General features: G+C 38.0%; 1 protein-coding gene across 7 annotated transcripts in view; it reads left to right on the top strand.

Annotated features, from left to right (window-relative positions):
• Positions 1-23,103, top strand: part of CDK13 (cyclin dependent kinase 13) — a 49,098-nt gene extending 25,995 nt beyond the window's left edge. Inside the window, exons 6-14 of one of the 7 annotated variants that reach the window (XM_084509782.1) lie at positions 5,110-5,299; positions 8,044-8,100; positions 10,825-10,926; positions 11,045-11,122; positions 13,220-13,336; positions 14,259-14,390; positions 16,449-16,600; positions 19,719-20,102; positions 21,240-23,103. In XM_084509782.1, the coding sequence (XP_084365908.1) occupies positions 5,110-5,299; positions 8,044-8,100; positions 10,825-10,926; positions 11,045-11,122; positions 13,220-13,336; positions 14,259-14,390; positions 16,449-16,600; positions 19,719-20,102; positions 21,240-22,096 (2,069 nt within the window). In that variant the 3' untranslated portion in view covers positions 22,097-23,103. Of the gene's footprint in view, positions 1-5,109; positions 5,300-8,043; positions 8,101-10,824; positions 10,927-11,044; positions 11,123-13,219; positions 13,337-14,258; positions 14,391-16,448; positions 16,655-19,538; positions 20,133-21,239 lie in introns of all 7 variants that reach the window. The other 6 variants (XM_084509781.1, XM_084509778.1, XM_084509780.1 and 3 more) reach the window with 6 other exon arrangements.
• Positions 23,104-23,304: the final 201 nt, after the last annotated feature.

Genomic DNA, 23,304 nt, shown 5'->3' with positions numbered 1-23,304 from the left:
ACTGAGCTTCCTGGGAAGTCTTCTAGGAAATGGAAAACTCAGTGAATGCATCCTGCCTGGAGCCATTCAGAAGGGTTTAAAGACAAAAACACTGCATTTTGGTTTTGTGTTGCACTTATGGTTGGAGTGAATGACTGAAGAGATGCTGCTGAAGTGCAGATCTAAGTAGATGTGTTGTTTTCTTATTGCTGAGTCAAATTAGATGAATGCTGACCCAGCTGGGGGAACTTTCTTTTAGTATTACAATGCAAAAAGAGAGACATCTGTGGAAGAAAGACTGGTTCTTCCTGTAGGCATTTGATGTTGGGCAAGACACCAAGGGCTGTTTTTTCTTTAGTGGCTGAGGGGTCATGATCAGCTTGCAAGGTGGAGTTTGCAAATTTCCAAGAGTTTGTATCCTCTCCATTTTGAGGAGTTGTCACTGTATTTCTGCGTGTTTATTGGTGTAAAAGGGTCTTTAGGTGTAAAAATCCCTCCGTTCCCATGCTTGTTTCTTTTCCAGCTCAAGCAGTCTCAAATTCCAGTTATCCCTGCTGCCTCCTCTGATCCTCTTGCCTGCAAAGCAGCTTGTTGGAGCTTAGGCTGTTACACACAATGCTTACAAAAACAAACAAAATTCAAATTCAGAAACCTCTAATGATCTATAGCTTGCCTTGCTGCTCCTGAAATAGCTGATAGAAATTTTTTACCCAAAGTGTTCACACTGCAGCTAACTTATCAGTAGTGTGACTGCCTGGGTGATCCTTTCCATTTCTGTGTGCTGTATTGAACTCTGGTTTGGAATGAGCTACTCTTCAGCAGAAAAGTTCTGGTTTTATTAGACTGTTTGTCTGAAGCAGAAAGACTTGTTCTGTCTTGTGATACCTACATGGAAAAACAAATACGGCAGTGCTGCTTTCTTTAGTCTTAAGGTGATTAATTCACAAACGTCTTTGGTATTTCTCAAGTTAGTATTAGTAAATACGTTTTTATGACCTAAGTAGAAAGAAAAGATGCATATTTGTTTTTCTAAAAGCACTGTAACTTCAAGGAATTGTTGGGTGTTTTTTTCTTAAATTTTCAAGCTTTACTTTATACAATTGTGTGTTTCTAACCATCTTGGAATGCAGTATATCATGAGTCCTGGAGGAGGAATGTTAAGGAAATGGAAGAGTAAATACAATCCAATTATCTCTAATCAATCAAGCAAAAATATCTATGTATAGCAGAGAAGAAGCTGAGGAGGCTTATTAGTGAAATGAAAATCTGTCCAACAACTCAGCACTGTATGCACCACTCATGGAATGAGGCAGGGCTCCCTTTTCAAAGCATTCTTATTTTTCAGGGTACTCCTGTAATGCACATATACAAGGATTGAATTAAGAATATCCCATAATAAGGCATCTCTGGTCTCTCAGTTCCTCTGATTTGTTTTTAATCAGACATTTTGAAGAACCCCAAACACTTTCCCCATTAAATTATATTTGGAAAATATTAGCTTACAAGCTGTTATCTTTTCAGGTTTTTGTATTATCCCCCTTCATCTTCTGCTCTAAGCTCTTGTATCTTGGTTTGGAAATGGATGCGTAACTCGATGTCCGGCTTTCTCAGATTTGTTTGAGTTGATGGCAGTCTGAAAACAGACTTACGAATGCAGAGTATGTTTTTTGAGGTTGTTTGGCCCATCAGAAAATGCTTCATATATAATAGATTTTGTCATATTTTGTAGACTTACCATGCTGTATGCATAGCTCTCCAGCTCATTTAGTGTTTTGATTGAGAAAACTTTATTACTTTTAGAGATTCATGACTAGAAATGTATGAACAGGAAAAGGAGAGGTGTTAATCCTTCAGTTATTCTAAACCAGTATCTCACTTTCTGACCCTTATCTAACAAACTAACAAAGTGGTCTAAAGGATGAGTTTTTCTAAGTACAGACAAAAGGAGTAAGGCTAGAGTTGTTTCCATTCAGGAGCCTCCTTTATTTATTCTGTACTTCCCTAATAAATTCAGCTGCTATCTGTTATCCCATATTCAGAAGTAGGCAATATTCCTACTCTTCAGCTGCTCCAGCTGCTGCTCTGTCAACAATAAGGATTCCTATTATCTTGGTAGATGAAGGAATGGAGATCAGCTGCATGTATTAGCAAAGGAAAGTGGGCAAAGACACAACATCCCTTTCAGTGCTCTCTTGCAGCACGTGGAAATAGGCTGTAGGCTGCCTGCTGCCACACAGGTACTCTGCTTGTCAGGGAGTGCAGGTCTTTAACATACGGCAATAAAAAGAGTAACATTAAAGCCAGATAAGTAACTGTGGGATCATTTGAATTGCATACACTCTATTGAAACGCAGCTTTAGGTGCTTTTATGACATTGCTTCCACGTTGCATGTGGATATTGGGCAAAATTAGCATGAAACAAAAGAGAGTCATATTAAGACATAATCTCCAAGCTATCGAACATCATGGCCTCATAAAGGGATGAATGATTCTTCTGTCTGCTGTTTTCCTTTTTGAGGAATAAGTCGTTGTGGCATTTATATGGTGCTTGTTGCAGTTAAACTAAAGGGTGCTGTAAACTCAAATTAAGTATGCTGTAATAAGCAGAGTTTAGCCTGTGCGCAGTTCACTCCTTCTTCCTGAATATCAATAGTTTCTTTTCCTATTACAAAGGATTAGACCACCTGAAAACACATGGAGATTTGAAATGATCAAGCAGAATAAAGCAATTGGTTTTGGTGACTACTGACCTCTTCTCAGAAAATGACACCACATTTGTCTAGAAATAAAATAGCAGGAATTTTATTTCAGCTTGCTTAGTAACCTTGCAACTATGATCTCTTCCAAAAAAATCAGTTTGAATAATACTGAGAATCAGATTTGTGATAGCTAGACTGCCAAGGCTAGTACACTAATTTCAGTAGTTTCTCATAACCAATAAAGAAGGTTAAGCTTTGGCAGTTTTGAAGTCCTAACATTGTTTAATATGTAGATAGTAATGGGAATAATGGATCTGTGCATTTGCCCATGCTCTGTTAAGGGAGGAACTTCTTTTATATTTTTCCCCTCATACCGTTCTAGTGTAAGGTTATTAATGAGAGCTGCAGAGAATACAAATACCTGGATGTCATCTTCCAGGTACTACTCTGTTCTTTTTATGAATTGTCTCCATTGTAAGCTTTCCTCCTTTCATGAGGGTACCAGTGTTGTTTGCCACGCACAAATAGCGGTGAAAAACCCTGGGAGGTAGTAGACAGAGCAGGAAATTGCTCAAGGCATGGAGCCTGCTTTGCATATAAAAGAGGAGACTGGGTTCAGCTGACTGAACAGGTCTGAAGCCCCTCTGACCCTTCCCAGTCTTTGTCCTTGTCATGTAGCCTGCTGCCGTGACAGGGTTAACTTTCATTTGTATTCCAGAATGAGGAGATACCAGCATCACTGGCATTCAGTTTTGTTGAGCTGACATCTCCTGAAGGGCATGCCTAGATTATTCTGGCACTGCTGCATTAGTATCAGGTGCTTTGTTTCAAGGGATTTTAAAATTTTTCCTGCTTCATCCTTCAGCAGCTGTCAGTGAGGTTGACCTAACGCCAGGTTGCTAGCTGTCTTGCTTTCAAAGACCAAGACTTGGAGCCTCTGTGCTTAGGCTGTGCTGAACTGGTGAACTGCACTGGTGAGCTCGTTTATGCAGATATTGAAATTCTGCAGACTTCTGGTTCTGTATGGCTTAACACATCTTTCATTCCTTTTCTTGAAGTGCTGGGATTGGGTTGTCCCTGGGTGGTTTACCTTCTGCTCTAGCTACTCTGAGCATATGGATGGGTGTTTTATGACCAGTGTTTTGCTTCCTCCGTACAATGTACAGCTGGACAAGAGGTGGATTAAAAACTGAGCCCTGAGTGTCTTAAGCAGTGGTCTGTAGTTTAGCTGCTGTTCACTGATATCTGTCTCAAGTTAAACATTCACTGTGTTTTTCCTGTTTAAGTACTGAGTATCAGATGCAGTATAAAGTTGGTAGCACTTTTTCTTCTCTTTTCAGCTACTATACAAGAAACTACATCGGTTTGCTAGAATTTGACTGTGTGCATGGAGAAGTTTTTAGCAAGCTGATTTCTCATTGTTGCTTCCAGACTTCTACTAGCTTCTGAACTGAAACTTCTTGCTCTGAAACTAGCGCCTGTAATGCGCTCTTGTTGGGCAGAAACTTTTTGCTCTTCAGAGTGGTGGCTTTGAAATCTTTTGGGGAGGTTTCTGAAAATGGAAGTTAAGTGAAAGTTAAATGAAAGTTAAGAAACCCTTAAATGTGGTTTCTGCATTGCAATCAGTGCTCTGCTCATCTGCATTGTCTCTGCCCCAGAGTTAAGGAGAAAGGGAAGAATTTGGTATTAAACCAAGTGCATTGTGCTGAGGATTGCTTATTGCTGCCTCAGAAGTGCTTAGCACTCTTCTTCTTTAAGAATACCAACATACATCAAAGGCTCTTGGTTTTAATAGGTTTGTTATGGAATAACACAGACTAATGTGAGATAAGGCCAGATTCTGTAATGCTTAATGTACATATGTGGCAACTTGGGATACGAACTTCATCTTTGTAGAGCTGCTCTTAGTTCTGCTTTCTCGTTTTGTTTTGTCTTATAGGTACGTCTAGTCTAAGAAAGACGTGTTTACTTCTGACCCAATTCCACACTGAAAGCTTAAAGAATCCAAGTCCAAGAATCATGACAGATGAATTTATGCTGTATATATTTTGTGTTTCTGGATTTCTCCACAAAAGTTATAGGGAATACTAAGCCAGTTAAACTTTACAAAATGGTGGTTTTGATGGAGAGCTATAGGGAGAGTGAATGTCCATTTAAGTCGGAGCATTATGCTGTAGAATTACATTTGCTTTCACAAACATTTGGTGATTAGAATAACTGCTTACATGAAAAAGCAATGTTATGAAAACATTTTACTGCACTGTATTTCATTGTTAGGATGGAAAATGAGGTGCAGCTAAAAATATTTCAAAAAATGTAAAGAGTTGTGTGAAAAATACTCCCGACTTTCAAAAGCAGGGAGCAAGAATGTTTTTGACTGCTGATAAATCTGTTTTTCTGTTTCATTTACCCCTTGCCTTTTTTTTCCTAGGTGCATTTTACCTGGTGTTTGAATATATGGACCATGACTTGATGGGACTGCTGGAATCTGGTTTGGTTCATTTTAATGAAAATCATATAAAGTCCTTTATGAGACAGCTGATGGAGGGTTTGGCCTATTGCCATAAGAAGAACTTTTTGCACAGAGATATCAAATGTTCAAATATTCTACTAAATAATAGGTATGGATATTGCTTCGAGTATGTAAAAACTTGTATGTCAAGATCATGTTTAAATCTTTTTTGTAATCTTTATGGTTCACCTGTTTTAAGCTGTTAGCCAATTTTTTATTTTATAGATTGCCTAGCTTCTTTAAAATCAATTGTAAAATACTTATCTGGTAATGTTACTGCTTAACACTAGATCCTGCAGTTGTTTTTCAAACTTACCTGTGTCAAAATAGCAGGATTAAAACTTGAATCTGCTAGGTGAGAGTATGGGGGGAAATTATCTAAGTTCAAATACTATAAAACAGAATTTTAGGAAATAAAAATACATTAAAATAGAATTTTAGGAAATAAGTGTTTGTGTATTCCTTTTACCATCTCATTTCAAAATGAAGTGTGGATAAGACTGGTTCTTTGTGGCAGGAGGTCCTTGTTAATTAGCATAATGCTTTAAAAGGATATTCGATCAGGCATTCTCAAACGTGTTTTGACTTGCAGTCATTGCTGTAATCAAATGGAGAGAAGAATTTGTTCCTTTTTTTTAACCACTTGTGATTATAAGCCATGTTAATAAATATGCTTTCATTCAATATAAAACAGAAGAACTGCAGTTCACTGTTAGGAAGGCTATTGAGCAAGATACAGTGCTTTGTTATTTTGTAAACCTTTTGCTTCTCTATCTTGAATTCTTACACCTGTATCTCAAAGCAGATAAAGTAGAAGTACAGAATACATAGAGAAGGACAGCTAACATTGGTAAGAGAGTGGAAGGAGACGGATTATAAAAACTGTCACTTTTCATTTTAAAGGGGATGTATGGTTGGAGTGTGAAAAAATACGAAGCTAGCAGATAACATTAATGCAGAACTCCTGTTCATCACATCCAATGTACTAAAACCAGGGAATAACTGTAGAAGGTAGCAAGAGAGAGGCTTACGGCAGATAAAAGAGTATCTTTACAGAGCAGGTAGTCAGCTTCTGGAATGTTTACCCAGGTTTTCAGGGTAGTGTTAGGAGACTCTGAAAGGGATGAGACAAATTCATGGACAGGATCATTAAAACCTGCTGAGGGGAATAGACAGGAATGTCTAACTCAGTGATTATTGCAGGTGGCTGAGGGAAGGTGAGCCTCAAAATGGCTGTTTAAAAATTTGTCTAAAAATCTGTTCATGCCACTGGTGGAGATGGACTACTGGGCAAAAAACATCAGGGATCTCATTTGGCAGGGTCCTAGTTTTATCCCAGATTTCTCCAAGTTGAATTTTTCTTTTTTTCCTCCTTTTCTTGCTTAAATTAATGCTAGACTTTTCTTTGCTGTGGATCCCACCACAGCCTTGCCAGATTTCTGATAAAGGTCCTTACCCTTACACATGCCTCCGCATCACTCACCTTGCCCATTCACCTAGCCTTGCTTGGCTGTTGTTCCAGTGATGTTGCTGTCACGGTGCAGCTTTAGGAGCTCAGAAGCTGAGGTATAACCTGACATTGGAGAAGTACAGTAGAGTGTGCTGTGCTCTCTCAGCTTCAAGATGAACAGTATTTTCCCCCAGAATGTCTTTCTGAGCATTCTTAGAGGTTTCTGCTGGAAGAAAAATGTTTGTAGTTGGTCTGAATAATTTTAAGCCAGTGCTCCTAAAGTCCCATTACCATTACAACCTGAAGCCAAACACATGGATTTTATATCTTTTAGTGGTGCACTTTTTGTCTTTTTTTGTCTTTGCTCAAAATTTCTTTGATATTCCACAAATATGATATCTGAGGAATAAAAGCACAGATTTGAGGGAAATATTTATTTGCTTTTGGGGGATTTCCATTAAGTGTTACAGCAGTTCCAAACGTACATAAGAGGAGAAAAGTGCAATGGAAACTGCAATCCATACATCTTGTAATCACAAAATGGTCATTCTTGCGCACATCAGCAAGTCTTGTCCTGATTTGGTAAAATAGCCAAAACTATAATTTATTTGAAAGTCACAAGTTTTAAGAGCTCATAACTACAGGAGGGACAGAAACAAAACCTGTAACATTGCCAAATTTGTTCCATGTATTGAAAAGCTTGCAGATAGCTTTGTTTAAATCATTTCAGCTTTATAGATGGTGCAGGCCTGTCGGCATCAAGCCTTGTATGTGTTCATGCGTCTATGCAATGCCCTTTGATCGTGGCAAGAAAAAAAAAGGGCAAAGCTCTGTATCTTCTACTCTTCACCCTGTGTATGGGTAAACTCAAGAAGGGGTTAGGGTTTGTGTCATTCAGCAAGTTGTCTGCTGGCAAAAATAGAAGCCCTTATCTGTTCAGTCACCCTGATTTGAAGTCTGTATTTATACTTCACAAGAGCAAAGCAGTGCTGTGACTGCTTCCTAGAAGGAAGTAGGACTGCTTGTAGTTGTTTGCTGTACAAATGCTTCTGCTAGCAGTACTTCAACTGTCAGGCATAACAAAACAGCAGTTTCCTCCTCAGTTTTATGTTGCAGACTTGATTTGAATGTTTAACAGTATGCACCCTGAATTTTGAGAAGCATCCGCTGATGTAAATGCCATTTGATGTCCATGTCTAATTTTGCTTGCTTTTCTCTGATCTCAAGTGGATTAGTGTATTTCTTGATTGAAGAGATATATAGATTTTTAAGGAGTGTCTCCTCATTATTGTGTTTTGGTGAAGATCACCTGCAGCTGTTTAAAAATTTGAAACTTCACCTATTTTTGGGGGAGGAAATTTAACAGGATTAAACACTAAACAATTCTTTCTGTTTTCCACCAGAGGGCAGATAAAGCTTGCAGATTTTGGGCTTGCTCGGCTGTACAACTCAGAAGAAAGGTAAGATATAATTATACTGTGAAAAAGCATGGAGAAGTTTGATTTCTTGCATAACTGAGTATTATGAGGGCCAGAATTTTTGTTTGTTTAGAGGAGATACTGTACCGTAACATAAGTAGTTGCTGAAGAGATGGAAAGGAAGAGCAGGCACACACTGCATACAAACACAAAGCTCTCTTTGTGTAAGTGTATTGCCTTTCTGAGTATTCTGGATTCTGTAGAAAGCAGCCATATATTGATTGGAAATGAAGAGCTGCAGTTCTAAGTAGGTTGCATCAATATGTAGTGTTTTAATTAATATTAGTATACGGTCCTGTAAACCAAAAGCTTATTATTTCTTTGGTATACCTGGGAAGTGTTTACTTAGGAAAAGAGAATTTTTTATGTTGACACAAATTCATACAGTTTCTTTTTAAAAAGCCTAACTTTTGTGTAAGATTTAAGCTTACATTTGAAAAGGTTCATTGTATTCTTTAGGCAGACAGTCCTGTTGAATCTTCTGGAAACAGAAATACAAGTTTAAATAAAAGCTATTCTGAAACTTCTTGTGACTTGTGCTTCTGTTGTTCTTGGCTTCATTATACTTGTACTCCAGGAAACAGGTGCACAGTTTTTATGAATAAGAACTTTAATATTTATATTGTAATGTCATGTATTTGTTGTTTGAAATGGGATTTTCAAAATTCAGACTGAATGTTTATTGCACCAGTAATGTGTATGTTGGATTACTGGATACAGAAAGTATTAGCTCTTTCAGCTCATTTTGAGTTCTGCATGCCTATTTTGGGAAATAATGTCTGTAGCGATCGTTTTATGAGCTGTTTTCTCACAGAGCTCTGAGGTTCTTGAACATGATAGTGTTAGTTTCACTGTCTTCTGAACTGTTATTTTAGGAACATATGCTTAAGTAACAGTTACGGAAACTGTTGAGTACAGTAGCAGGTTAAGATAATCTTAAGCAGCTGGTGCACAATTCAGTTTTGTTTTGGATGTACTGTTGATAAAAGAGAGTGATGCCATCCTACCTTACTATTTTAGTCTGCACCAAATCGACCTATTTTTTTGTTGTTGTTTTACTGTTGATGGTTTTTAATTTCTTTTTTCTATTAATTTAAATTTTGGTTTTAAAACCAACTGTTCACTAAGAATTGAAAGAGTGAAATTGAATGTATTTATAGTGCAAATAACAGATCTTAGTGTACATGAAAACAGCAATGTTATTAGTTCATTATATATAAATGAAACCAAGATTAAAATGTAGTTATGTTAGTTAATCAGATTGCTGGTTGAACTTGGGAGGATAATTAGAATCTCATTAGTAGTTTTTTGACAATTCTTTTGTCATTCATTTTCCTTCTGAATAGCTTCTGAGTTGCTGTAACAGAAGTAATTGATGAATACCAACGAGCATATAATAATTGCTGATTACATTAATGTACTTTGTTTTACTGTTAGAATTATATACTGTTCAAAAGGTTACAGAGTTTAGTGGGAGCATGATGGAGAGGTAATAAAATTTTAAGTAAATTCCCACCAATTGTTGTAGTTGCTACTTTAAATGTTATTTTAGAGGACTTAATGTGTTTAGAGTTGGAAATGTGACAGATTGTATAAGAAAACAGCTGTTCAAACAAAAAAGCACTGTATACTAACATATATGTGAGAGGCCTATCTGTAGAGAAAGTTCATAGTGTGTAAGCATTTTGTAGATGAATGTTTGTTTCAGAGACAAATATGATGAGTGATGGGATCGTTTCTAAAACCATGCTATATTTAAAAAAAAAAAAAAAAAAAGACATTCTTTATGAAAAAGAGACGGGTGATTTTGCAGAAATAATACCTGAACCACTAAGTGTGTTGTAAGAGCTTGTTCAAACACTGCACGTAATGTTACTGTTTTCTATTTTGGAATTACTTTGTATTGCTAAACATGAATTATTAAAACTAAAACAAGTATTTCTGAATCATTTCTAAGGCACCCTGTTAAAAAAAAAATATTAAAGACCAAACAACCCCACCACCACACACACACAGTATCTGTTGCATGACTTCCATTCTGAACTGTTCTTGATGCTGTATCTTGGCCTATCCACCAAAAATGCATGTCTAAGACAGTGGAATCCTTGCCTTAGTGTGAGGATGGAAAGGATTGTTCACAGTGACCAAAACTGGTTGGAGCTGTAGAGAATTAAAAATGTTGAAATATAGAAAGATATTGGAAGAGTTCCAGTCTTAGAATTCAAAGTTTTTGAAGGATGTAGATAAAGACTTCATCTTTTTTGGTTTTATTTGCAGAGGGGAGAGTGACTTCTTTCTCTTTTTCAAAATGCTTGTAGAGATCCTATGTTCAGTATTCTAATAATCAACAATTGTCAAGAAGTTGCTGATTTTATCCAAGCAGGTCCTTCTCTAGAAATTACTAGCAGTATAATAGGTAAACAGTATTGCTGTTTAATAATTGAGATACAGGATTCACATAGCATCAAGATGGCTAGGTGCTTATATATGTTTATTATATCTTTGAGGTGATGTTTCAGGTTGTCATTTGCTAGCTTTGGTCGGATGGTTGCATTTACTTTTATGCAGTTGCAACTTTGCAGAATAAAAAAATAAAAATGGAAGATTGCACTTTCTTGTAGCTGCACCACAGAATTAAAACCCTCACTTTTCCAGAAATGAGATTGTATTAAAATGATAGTTCTCTTTTTTTGCTCCCCCCAACAGCCGACCATATACCAACAAAGTTATTACATTATGGTATCGGCCTCCTGAACTTCTGCTTGGAGAAGAAAGATACACGCCAGCTATCGATGTGTGGAGCTGTGGGTAAGAGTTTGGTACAGAGTGTAGCAAGCAGAACAACAAGCTGGAAGTAAACATTAGATTTTTCTGTGGAGTTGGATTGAAAGCGGTAATGACGGAATTGTGTAAAACTGTTTTACAGCTGCATCCTGGGTGAACTTTTTACAAAAAAGCCAATATTTCAAGCAAATCAAGAACTTGCTCAACTGGAACTTATAAGGTAAATAGGCACATAACAGGTGCCTCATAAGCTGTCAATTTGTTCATGTTAAAATGGAGATAACACGCTGCTAACACTTACAAAGACTTGATAATCACCGTGAGTGAGATATTAGTGGATTTCAGGGGCGTGTAAAGTCAGTGGCTTATGCTTGGATGCGGATAAGTGATTTTTGTGAGTATGCTGTTGCCCTACCAATGTACAATTGATCAGAGTTTTCTTGGTAGTGCAGCTACAGTTGCCTATTACTGAAGTTGTAAAGGAGTGGTCAAAATGCTGATTTTTTTTTTTTTTAAGACTGTTAGAACTTCCTTGTGGCAAATCAAAAGGAAAATGTAGATGACAAGTGGAGTTTGGGAGCAGTAGGTACTTTGCATGCTACTTGCCTCGAGCTCTTGCTTTAGGACTTCCACATACACACCTGGGCTTTATTATTTTCATCAGAATATTCTCCTCCCATGCAAACTACACTTCATGGAGGTAAAAATTTTGTTTCCTTCATTATCTCAGTAAATCTTTGGATATTATGTATATTAATTCCATGGACCAGAGCATGCTTTCTTTCCTTGTATTCAGCAAGCAAAAATTGCTCTTGATTCTGATATCATAATTGACCTCGTAAGTGAGGAGACATCCTCTTCCTAGAAAGAAGGGGAAAAGAGCGTGAGTCCTAGAGAACTTACAGAACCTGAAGAGTAAATGGATGAGTTATTTAAAAAAAAAAAAAAAAAAAAAAAAAAAAAAAGTTACATATAGAGATGTTTTCCAAAGTAGATTAAACAATGCTGTGTTTCTGTGTAATATTTTACTAGGTCGCCATGGAAAAATGAAGTTTTTATGAGGTGCAAGACATCAGTAATCATTCTCAATGTGAGAACTGAACTCTTTGAGTTGAATTTTTGCTTTTGCCCGCTAGATGGCACTGAAGCCCATAAGAATGAAGTTGTCAGAAATGAAATTTTTAAGACTTCCTTCTGCTGGAAGGAGGCTGGCAGCTAGCTTGCTTGTAGCTAATTTTTCTTCATTGTATTTAATGTGTTGATACTCTGCATTTTAGGGCTGTTAAAGTGTAATATATCAGTTTTGTTTTATCAACAGCTCAATCATCATCATGTTACAGTCAACAATTCTACATTTATCCTTTCCGTTATCCTAAATTACTTTTCAAAGATAGAGCAGAAAAATCCTGATAGGAAAAAGATAAAATTCTTATTTTTTTCGTCCTGCAAGTTTCATACCCCAGCAAGCATGAAGTCAGTTTGGTTTGCATAGCAGTTGGGGCATAATTAGTCTATCATTAGGTCTCTTGCACTAGCTGTTTAACTGAAATAAATGGAAGAGGGTGAATTAAGGAAATATATTTGCAAGGTATTATTTTATGACTGCATTTGGCAGAGGTCTTAAGCCTTGCCTGGTACGGTAAACCGCCTCTTCTGATCTGCTTGGAAGTGTGGTGTCGGTCAGGCTGTGCTAACTGTCCTTGGCTGAACAAAACCAGACAGGGACAGAGTGCGAGGAATGGGTCTGGGCAACTCCATTTGTGAAGACAGATTAGGGCTGACATATAAGGCTCAAAACTGAAGTAAAAAAAAAAAAAAAAAAAAGCAAGGTTTTTAGCTGTCCAGTCATACTTTTGCCCTTACTGTGTTTATTTTTTTGCCTCTACATCTTCTGATTCAACTGAATTCTCTTCAGTTTTAAATTTGTGAGGCCTGCTCTTTCAGGCATTTGGTGTGTCTTTCTTCACTGACATTGGGAACTAAAGGCTCGGCACTCTAAACCTGGGGTATCCAATGCTCCCGAGCCTGGAGGATGCCCTGGGGATGGGAGAGGGTTCAGAAGCAGTGGACTTTCTAAAGCCATTTTATCCTGTGAAGGGTGGTTTCTGGTCCTGGATAATTCACTAGTATGTAATGGCATTAGGCCTTGGAATGTAGAGAAATTTTAGCTAAATGAAACTGAACATCAAAATCATTTTGCTATCCACTGTATTTTTAAGAATAAAATATCAGCTTTGTTTACTTGTGGTTTTTGGATCTCATACCCTTGTTTTCTCCTTTTTTTTTTTTTTTTTTTTTTTTTTTTTTTTTTGTGCAGCCGAATTTGTGGGAGTCCTTGTCCAGCAGTGTGGCCTGATGTTATAAAATTAGCTTATTTCAACACGATGAAACCAAAGAAGCAGTATCGTCGAAAACTAAGAGAAGAGTTTGCTTTGTAAGGATGAAGAATTGGTTTAGTCAATTATAGTAGCATTAAGTTTTGCTGGAATCTTTATGAACTTCACTATTTTCTAGAGACTGGCTGAACATAGATTAAGTGTGAAGAAAACTGGCTTTAGGTTCTTATCCTTCCGAAGATACCTGCAGAGTTCTTATTAACCCTTATTAAATAAAGCTTCAAGAAGGGGGAAGAAGGCCCTAAAATTTCAGCCACCTGTCAGCTTTCACCTAAGGAAGCATTTGTTTTCCATGATTGGTACACCTGCTTGCTGCCCCTGTCCACAAACAGCTTGGAGTACATAATTGTTTTTTATTAGGACAACTGCTTACAGCTAAATATGCAGTCTGGTTAACATTACAGTTTTTTGGGTCATAAATTCATTCAGCACAGAAGAGTTTTCTGAACAGTGTATTTTAAAACACTACCACTGGGCTGTTTTTGTGCAAAGATCACACATGAAAGTTATGGTAAACAGCTGTATGTTTATTTTAAAGGGATTGTTCCCCTTCATCTACTTTGGGGTTTGGGAAAAATGCATCATCCTGTTTGTACTAATGAGATTGACATTTCTAGAGCAGTAGAGTTATTTTGTTTGAACCAATGGAAACTGCAACTCCTGTTGTGCTAAATTCCAAGATGTAAAGTAACAATATAGTCTTAGTTTAGTTGGTTTTCTTGGTTTGGTTTTGTTTTAGTAAGAAGAATGCTTCAAGCAATTAAATCATACAAAGATAAAGAAACACAAATAGCTAAGGGTAATCCAAGGTGAACTTTTTTATCTACCTCTTACTACCAAGCAAGGACGTAACATTAATGATCGGTTATTTTGGAGGGGTTGTGTTAATTGAAATTTTGCATCGAAGTGTGTGATTCAAAATACAGTTGTGATGCTTTTCTCCATTTTGTTCTTTTGTAGCATCCCACCGGCTGCATTAGATTTGTTTGATTATATGCTTGCTCTGGATCCCAGCAAACGCTGCACAGCTGAACAAGCCCTTCAGTGTGAGTTTCTGCGAGATGTGGAACCATCTAAGATGCCTCCCCCAGAGTAAGTCATTGCTTGAGTTGAGTTGTTCCTTACCTTAACACAACGGGAACATGCACTGATTTCATTGAAGCTCATTGTGTTTCAATTCAAGAGGCTTGTGGCAGAAGAAAATCAATACATACCATTGGCTAATAGTGATTCTGCATGAAAATAATTATGCAGATCATGATATCAGTGGCTATGAGGATCTGACACCAGTCTGATTCGCTATTCCTAGAATTAGTGACTGAATTAGTACCATTTGAAAAAACAATCCTCTTACGCAAATGTCTCTGAAAAAACATCATTTTCCTTTAATTTCTGTTTATCAGTGTCTGTTTTTTCCAAGGTATCTGGGGTCCTTCATGAATCTGAATTGTCATCTTTGATGGTAGAATGACACTGGGCATAGAGTTCTGCAAAAGTATCTGAGAGTTAAAGTGAAATACTGTACGTGATTTCCTGTGACAAATGAGATTCTTGGCTTCACAAACAGAAGTGAAAAATTTTGTGCGTTTTTTTGTTTTTTTCCCTTCTCTGTATGTTTTGAGTGGGAATAGATTGCAAGGTCTAGTAGGGTTTTTGTAGTGACCTGATTGTCACTTCATTTGATACAAATAATGTTTGAACCAACCCCAAGGAAAACAATGGAAAACTGACATAATCTGCAAGTTTAACTCTTCACTCAAGATAGCTGGCTAATGATAGAGCATTTAATAGTTTGAATAAATTGTACCTTCAAGGCAGCTTTTGCTGATTTCTTTCTAATTAGTTACCAAATAGGAAAAATACTTAATTTTAATCTAAGAATTTTATTCAAAATCTTTCAAGACTTACCTGTTACAGGTTTTTACTAATGGTCCTGATGCATGAGATAAAGCGTTTCTCTCATAATCTGAATATGATTACATATTATCACTGGCTGAATATTAGTAATGAGCAATGTTAAATACTAGGCTATTCATTAAAATCTTGGAAACACTTTGTGGCATGTTGCTTATATGCATTTTGAAGTAAGTGAATGGAAAGAAATTATTACATTTTTTTTTCCAGGGGTTTGGTAATCCATCTATTGTAGAAGCTGATACAGGAAAATTTGGAACAAATGATTAATTGGCGTCCTTTTAAGAATTAAGAAGCACACCCACATTTAACATAGTCTTCAGGGGAAAGTGTTGACTGTTCTCAAGAAAGAATAAAGTTCCTTTTTGGGAAGGAGTAGCTGCTCATTTAAGAAATTGTTGATTGCAAGTTGTGACAAGTTCCTATATTGTTCCAAATTGTTGCGGACTAAATACCCGGCAGGTCTTTGACCTGCGATGTGAAGGGAGAGAATAAAGGAAACAGTTGTCATAATTTCCTTTCCAATGGCTCTTGTCATCTGACACCTCATTTTTTCCATGTTCCTGGGTGAGAGAACTGCTCAGACAGTTATCAATTTGTAATGGGAAAGCAAAAGGCACTATTTTAATGCCTCTGTCAGTATTTCCATAAGCTATAGGATGGGGCTCTGTGTTCCTCAGGAGGTCAGAATTGAGATGCCTGCAGGGAATAGTAATGGAAGGACAGAACCCATAGCAGATGAGTTGCACAGAAGATTTTTGCCTTTGTTTTTTTCGGTTTTAAAGGACTGGGATATCCCTTGTTCTTCCTAGCATCCTAAATTTGCTAGTGTTAAGTACTATCTATTCCTGCAACTGTTTTTTTCCCCTTGTTTGCCTGTGCTGTATGACTACAAATAATGGAGAGCTGTGTCTCCTTCTGTGGACAAATACATCTTGGCAGATGTGGTACTTCTACAAGCAAGAAAGTAATGTTGATTGTCATTGAAAGATACTTTTTCTGCCAGAGGGACCTGCGCTTGTGAAATAGGCAGCTGAAAAAGAGCTTTCATCCAAGAAAGAGTTCTCGAGATTTTGCTGGCTCTGGGTGTTTTCTGATGTATTTCTAAATTTCAGCAGGTTCTTCTTTACAACAGTTACATTATGTATAATTTGAGCATTTATTTTACCACTGTGGGTAAAAAACACTTTTAAAAAATCCAGGATAAAACTGATGATCTCTTATTTTTTTTTGCAGCCTTCCTTTGTGGCAGGATTGCCATGAGCTGTGGAGTAAGAAACGCAGAAGACAGAAGCAGATGGGCATGACTGATGACGCAACAGCAACTAAAGTCCCTCGGAAGGACCTGTCTCTAGGCATGGATGAGAGCAGAACCAACACCCCACAAGGCATGCAAACTTCTTCCCAACTCAAAACTCAGGGCAACTCTAGTGTAGCACTTGGTCAGTAAATATTTTCAGTTCTTATAATTACCTTCTACTTGGATTGCACCTCTAGAAATTTTAGATGTTATTTTCAGAGTACTGACATCTCCTGGATTCTTGAGGGAGGAACGGCATTGTAAGTTAAATCTTTTGTTACAAAAGATTTGCCTTCATTTTTGGAAACTGGGCATTTCTTTTAATTTTTATTTAAATTTTTGATTTGGCCAGTACAACTACTTTGTTCTTTGTTTTGAGAGGATTTGATCTCTTGCTCATCTGTAGATCTTCAGTAATCCCACTAGTCAGCTGCTGCTCTAAGTTCCTCACATTCTACAGAGATGGATGGAGTTTTATTGGTATTGATAAACTGACCCAAAGGCAGATTTTAAAAGAATCATCACTTCAAATAAAACAGATTGCCTCAGCATGTTATGTTAGTCTTCAGCTTTCCAAGTTGTTTGGGCTGAACCAACTCTTAAAAATAAATAAATAAAAACCCAAATAACTCTTATAACAAGAAGTAACCACCTCTGTAGCTTGCACAGACACTGATTCTGAAACATTTCTGAAGTATTTTGCTAGGAGACCAATATTGTGAATATAATATAAAAAATAAAGTCATGGTCTCCTTGCATTGACACCACTTGAGATAATATAAAGTGGATACCTGATAAGTTTAATTTAGATCATTTGTAGTTGTGCAAAGTGACCTTAAATCCTGACAGTGATACAGGAGTTCATCTGAAGAAAAACAAGAAATGGATTCACTGAGCATGAAAATTCTTTAATACTAACCACGTTGAGTTAACTCTTCATTTAACAGCGCAGAGTTCCAAATATGCTGTGAAAAGATAGAAAAAGTATTTTTTTTTTTCATATTTTATCGCAGTTTATTGCTTCTTGCTCCTGTTCATCCTGTTTCTTACTCTAAGCTGGCTGTGAGCTTCTGCCACTAATTAAGCTTAAGCTAAAGCTTTGGCAGCATTTTCAAAGATGACTTTCTGTAGCCCTTACAATTTTTTCCCCACAAATGAATAATGTGTAAGAGTTTAATAAGTCCAGAGGATAATAGTTATTTTCTTTCTGCTTTTATAACATGTAGCTTGTTGGTGGTCTAATGCGCTTATTAGTCATGAACGCTAACAATGCAAAATAAACTAAACAACTAGGGAAGGAATCTTTCAGATCTAAAATATATTTGCCCATAATTACATAAAAAATATATCTAGGTAGGGAAGACAGAATTTTAATTTTCAGGGGAGCTTAGACAGTTCAGCATAGAGATGTATTAAACTAAGCAATTCCTGAAACCCTTATGCACCTTAGTTAAAATCATCCAAAAGGCACACTACAGGACTCAGTGTACATGCTGTATGTGTGCTTAAAGCTGCTGCATTTTTTTCTGAGTGCCAGAAAGAGGTTTAAAATGTTGTGGATGAATTGCTAATGTTCTGCTTCATGAATGGGAACCCTGCCTATTGCATCTTAGAATTTAAGAGGAGATACGTGAAGCTCATTAATTTTGTTCTGGTAGAAACTGCTAGGTTTCCCAGAAAACAGTTAGCTCTTGGACTTGAAAGTAGCCAAGAATATAAAAATAGGTAGGTTAGTTACCCTTCTTTGACATTTTCACATTGACAAGCTGGGAGATGTTTGGATGTTATTTCTATTACCACCCTCAGATGTCACAAAATCAACTGTTAAGCATGACATCTGGGTGAGATCCAACAGTAAAAGGCATCAGAAATTATATTTTTTTCCTCTTGCCAAATAAAATATGGTTTTATTTTTACATTTATATAAATATATAAGATCTTTGAAATCCTTGGAACCTGCCAGAGTAAGTTCCAAGTGCTTGCATCCTGGTGCATATCCACAAGTGGGGTAATGGGTTGCGGGTTTTGCAGCGCTTTCCGGCTGTGCTCTTCTTACTTTTGCGAGGCAAGTACTTAAGGTTTTACATGTATGTGACCATTTCTTCAGGTGTGGCTTTGAATCTGCCATGAATGAATATATTAGGGTATCAGCAGAAAGACAAGGATAGAAGAGAACAGAAGGTGTTTGTGTTGACTTGGGTTACAGAAATTCAGAGAAATACACACCCATTTTTTAATTTCTTACTTTTCCCAAAGTTATCTGCTCTTGGGGTATGCTGAAATCCATGGCGCTTCGCTTCTCCTTTCAAAATAAACTAACACAATGGCTGTTTGAAATTAAGAAAATATTTCTAAATTCTGACTTCCTTATTTATCTATTTTCCCCTGCATCATCATAATTTCTTCTTGAGTGTAGCAAATAAATTCAGTTCTGAAAAAAAGAAAAAAGAAGGATATCATCACAAACCTGCATTTTCCTGCTACTCAGTGATTGACTGCTTGTCCTTAAAACTCTGCATGTGCTTTTTTGAATTTATACTGCTAGCTTCTGGGTCACCTACAGCCTGGTCACTTGAGCAGGTGTTAGAATCCAGATGCTGAATTAGAATGGGCCAGAATGTGACTGGAAATGCGTTTTGCAGATGGCCACTTTTTAACAGAGGGATGTGATATGTCAAAGATAGGAAATTTTGTGGGGATTGGAAATTTTACAGCTGCCTAAAGCAGGTGGCCTTAAGCCCCAGCTTAGTTGTACTGTGGAAAATTGAGCTCCAGCTTGATGTTTTTCATCTGTCCAAGTGCACGTGTGCACCCCTTGGAAGTCACTTTCTTTATATTGGATCTTACTATTCCATTTCCTATAGAGACTCCCCCCAAGGCAGTTAATCTGTAAAAGCATTCCATTTCTATGTTGTCCAAAACCATGCTTTGCCAGTTGTGTCAGCCATGCTAGTTTAGTCTTAATTTTGAGTTTCTGAAGTATGAAAGTTCTAAATAATACTTAAAAACACCTTTTTTGTCTTTAGCAAAAACAAGCACTGGACAGCAGTTAAACCAGAATGAAGTGGCAATCCTGCTAAACCTGCTACAGTCTAAAACAAGTGTTAGTTTGGCACAATTTGCCCAAGTGTTGAATATTAAGGTAAACCCAGAGACTCAGCAGCAACTAAATAAAATAAATCTTCCTGCTGGAATTTTGTCAGCAGGTGAAAAACAGTCAGAACAGCAGCAGCAGCCGCCGCCGCCTCCGCCACCACCGCTGGAACAGGAGCCTCTAAAACAGCCGACGGTCACGCAGCCTCCTGTGCCCCCTGCTCAGCTGAGTCAGCCCAAAGTCGAGACTGACGCTGCCCAGGCAGCCGTACAGAGTGCATTTGCTGTTCTGTTGTCTCAGTTAATAAAGGCTCAGCAAACAAAACAGAAAGATCTGGTGTTGGAGGAGAAGGAAAACGGATCAGGAAATGAAATGTCATTACAACTCAGGCAGCCTCCAGAGCCCACCACTCCTGCGTCTGTCAGCCGGGACGACGTGGAATCGCCAGCACCCGGTTACCCGCACCTGATCAAGTCACTGTACACGGCTGCTGCAGGTACTGGCGGTCTGTGGGGCTAACCAGCAGGTACCTTGAACAGTGGAGACGCGATAGTTTGGGGAAAGAGTTAACGGGTTAACAATACTGAGTCTGTGTGAGTACAGGAGAGGTGATGACATGATTTTGTCACTGATGGCTGCATCATTTTTTCATAGTCATGGCTTCAAGTGCTAGCCGCTCTGTTTGTTTTGTTCCTTTGGAGGGAATGTAAATGCCTGGCGGGACTTCATGTCTTACTGTCACAGGAGGCATGCAGGCAGAGTAAAAGGTAGTCCTCATTCAACGAGATGCCCGTGCTTTTTCTGATGAAGCAGTTTAATTGATTGTTTTTTATGGGTGTTTGGAGTTTTCTCAGTGGTCCTAGTGTTGGAGAAGACCAGCTTCTCTTGCAAATTCGTAGCTCAGGCTTACTGGTTTTGACTGGGTGTTTAGGTAAAGCCTGTTTTGGGGAGGGGCTATTAATGTTTTTGGTTTTAATGCAGACCAAAGCAATTTCCTAGTGTCAGATTCTGTAAGTGGTTGCCTGTAATGATTGCTAACACACATGGCTGAAGGTCTCAGTTGGGTTATAGTAGTGACTTCCTTAGTTTTCTTGAAGTCTAGAGCTCTGTTTTTGGTTGTCTTGGGCTGCTATTTCAGCTCTATTTTACTGTGGTTTATGCATTGCTCTGTGGTGTGTGCTGCTGTGGAAAGAAATATTCTGAAGTGGTTTGGGAGTGTTTTTCGAGGGTTTTTGAAGTTGTTTTGTTCTTAGCCCTAAGTTTTGCTCCCTGGAAGGACATCCCTTTGTCCCTTGAGATCTATTTTAATGTGTGTGATATGAAAATCTTTTCTGTTTGCTGTTTGAACTTACTAGTGTTTATCTGTTGCTTTAGTGATTGTTTTTCAGAGGAGCTTGTGCTGTTTAACTTTGCTTGGAAATCTTACTTGGAGGAGAACCCTGCATTGCTTTCCTGAGGCAACCAAGCTGTTGCCTTCTCCAAAATAACCCGTCCAACTACTAGTAAACGTTACCTCGGTTCTGATTAACTTACTAGTTACAGACCTCTGTCGTGTTCTGGGAAAGAGTCATTTCCTTTCTGGTATTGTTACTGGAGATTTTTATTCCAAAGCTTTTCTTTTTTATCTGCTTAGGTCCAGAGGATTTGGTTAGGCAGTCTGAGATGAGGCTTCTGAACCGAACACCCGAACAAGAACGCCCTCGGATCTTGCCTCCAGACCAGCGACCCCCAGAGCCACCGGAGCCTCCGCCTCTCACTGATGAAGACCTTGATTATCGGACAGAGAACCAGCATTTGCCTATAAGTAACTCTTCAGGAACAGATCCCCACGCAGGAGTGAAAGCAGCTCTTCTACAGCTGCTTGCTCAGCATCAAGCTCAGGCAACGACGGAGGAGCCAGTACAAACGAGCGTGGATTACCAGGCTAGAGACTCCTATGTAACAGGCCCAGACTACAAGGATAACTTTGGATCGTCTACCTTCTCCTCTGCCCACTATGGCAGTAGCGATGGCATAGGAAGCGGGTCATCAGGAGCATTAGAAAGGAGGAACTTCCTCGGAAACTCGGATATTCAACCTTTGGATAACTACAGTACTGCTTCATCTCACTCTGGTGGTGCCCCTCCTCCATCTGCCTTTTCAGAATCCTTTCCCAGCTCAGTAACTGGTTACGGAGACATTTACCTCAACACTGGCCCCATGCTATTCAGTGGAGATAAAGACCATAGGTTTGAATACAGCCACGGCCCAATCTCAGTCCTGGGGAGCAGCAGCGATGCTTCCGCAGGGCCGGAGAGCACTCATCCTCTGCCCGCCAAGATGCACAACTACAGCTACGGAAGTAACTTACAGGAAAACCCCGGTGGCCTCGGCCACATGCATGGACAGACTTGGACTTCCCCTGCCCAAGGACCTGGCTATTCCCAAGGATACAGGGGACACATTAGCACGTCTGCAGTGAGAGGGCGAGGCAGAGGATTACCATATTGAGTATCTGTTTTTCCTCAGGCACATCATTTTTATCTGGAAAAACTTTTTTTTTTTTCTAGCTGCAGTTTAAAGCAGCAGTTCAACAGACTTGAATAATGTTAATTCAACAGCTTTATTTTTATGTGGAAAAGGGTCTTGCATACAGTAGGAAAAATTAAAAATGCTTAAAACTCATGCTGTCTGAAAACTAGATGAATTGATTGTACATGTTCACAAACTCTAGTTCTGAATTTTATTTTGTATTTTGGCAGTTTTAAGTGGATGCTAAATTTAGGGACATCAGCTTTTTATGGCACTCTTTCAGATCTTCTGAACTATGCACATTTGTGCTTTTTTTGTAAGTTTGGACCAACTTTTATGTAAAAAAAAAAAGATTTTACAACAATCAAAGCAGGGCACTGATTTATTTGGTATTTTTCTTTTTACAGAACTACCTTTAGTCAAAGGTCACTGTCAGTCTTTGCACTGCTTTCAGTGTTATTGTGGAAGGTGTACTTTGTGCTCATTTCAGATAATAAAACACAACCTTTCTCTTGATGCAAAATTTTATAAATATTTGGTCAATGTTATTTTTTTTTCTTTCAAAAAGAAAAGGAATGGATGTTCTGGTAAAATGTTCTCTCCATCTCCCAGGCTTGTTTATATAAAAACTGTTTTACTTGAATGGTAAGTGCCTTAACATGTAAGCTTAAGGTGTGCAAAAATTTGGAAGTACTTTATGAATCGATGCGAAAATAATACTTAAACCTACGTAGTTGAGATGAAAATTCAAATAATAATAATAGGAAACTCAAATAGGTCATAACCTTGTGCTGTTTACTTCATGTGGGCCAGTTACTTAGAGACCTAATCTTATCTTGATGAAGTCATAATCTCCAAACTGAACTTCATAAGAAACTATGAAAGTGAGGAGAAAAATGAAGAGTAGTTTTTCCTCAGCTCCCCCTTGGAGTTGTAGAAATTGTGTGACTTCTTCTGCCAAATAAACTATGCTTTATATGTCCTTACCAAGTGGTGAAATAGTTTTTCCTCTTAAATATCAACAGCAGTAATTACTTTACTTTGTGTGAAAAGCTGACACTGTCTTCTTTTTACCACAAATACTGCATTATGGGAAGTAACCAAGGGCAAAATGACCAGTATTAAAAGCAACAGCAAAACATTTTACACTAGCTATAACGCTATGTAAGCTTGTGATTGTGCCAACT

Source organism: Aythya ferina (assembly GCF_964211825.1).
Source record: "Aythya ferina genome assembly, chromosome: 2".
NCBI classification, from domain to species: domain Eukaryota; kingdom Metazoa; phylum Chordata; class Aves; order Anseriformes; family Anatidae; genus Aythya; species Aythya ferina.
The sequence above is the reverse complement of the archived record's forward strand: the minus strand, read 5'-3'. Positions and strand labels throughout refer to the sequence as shown.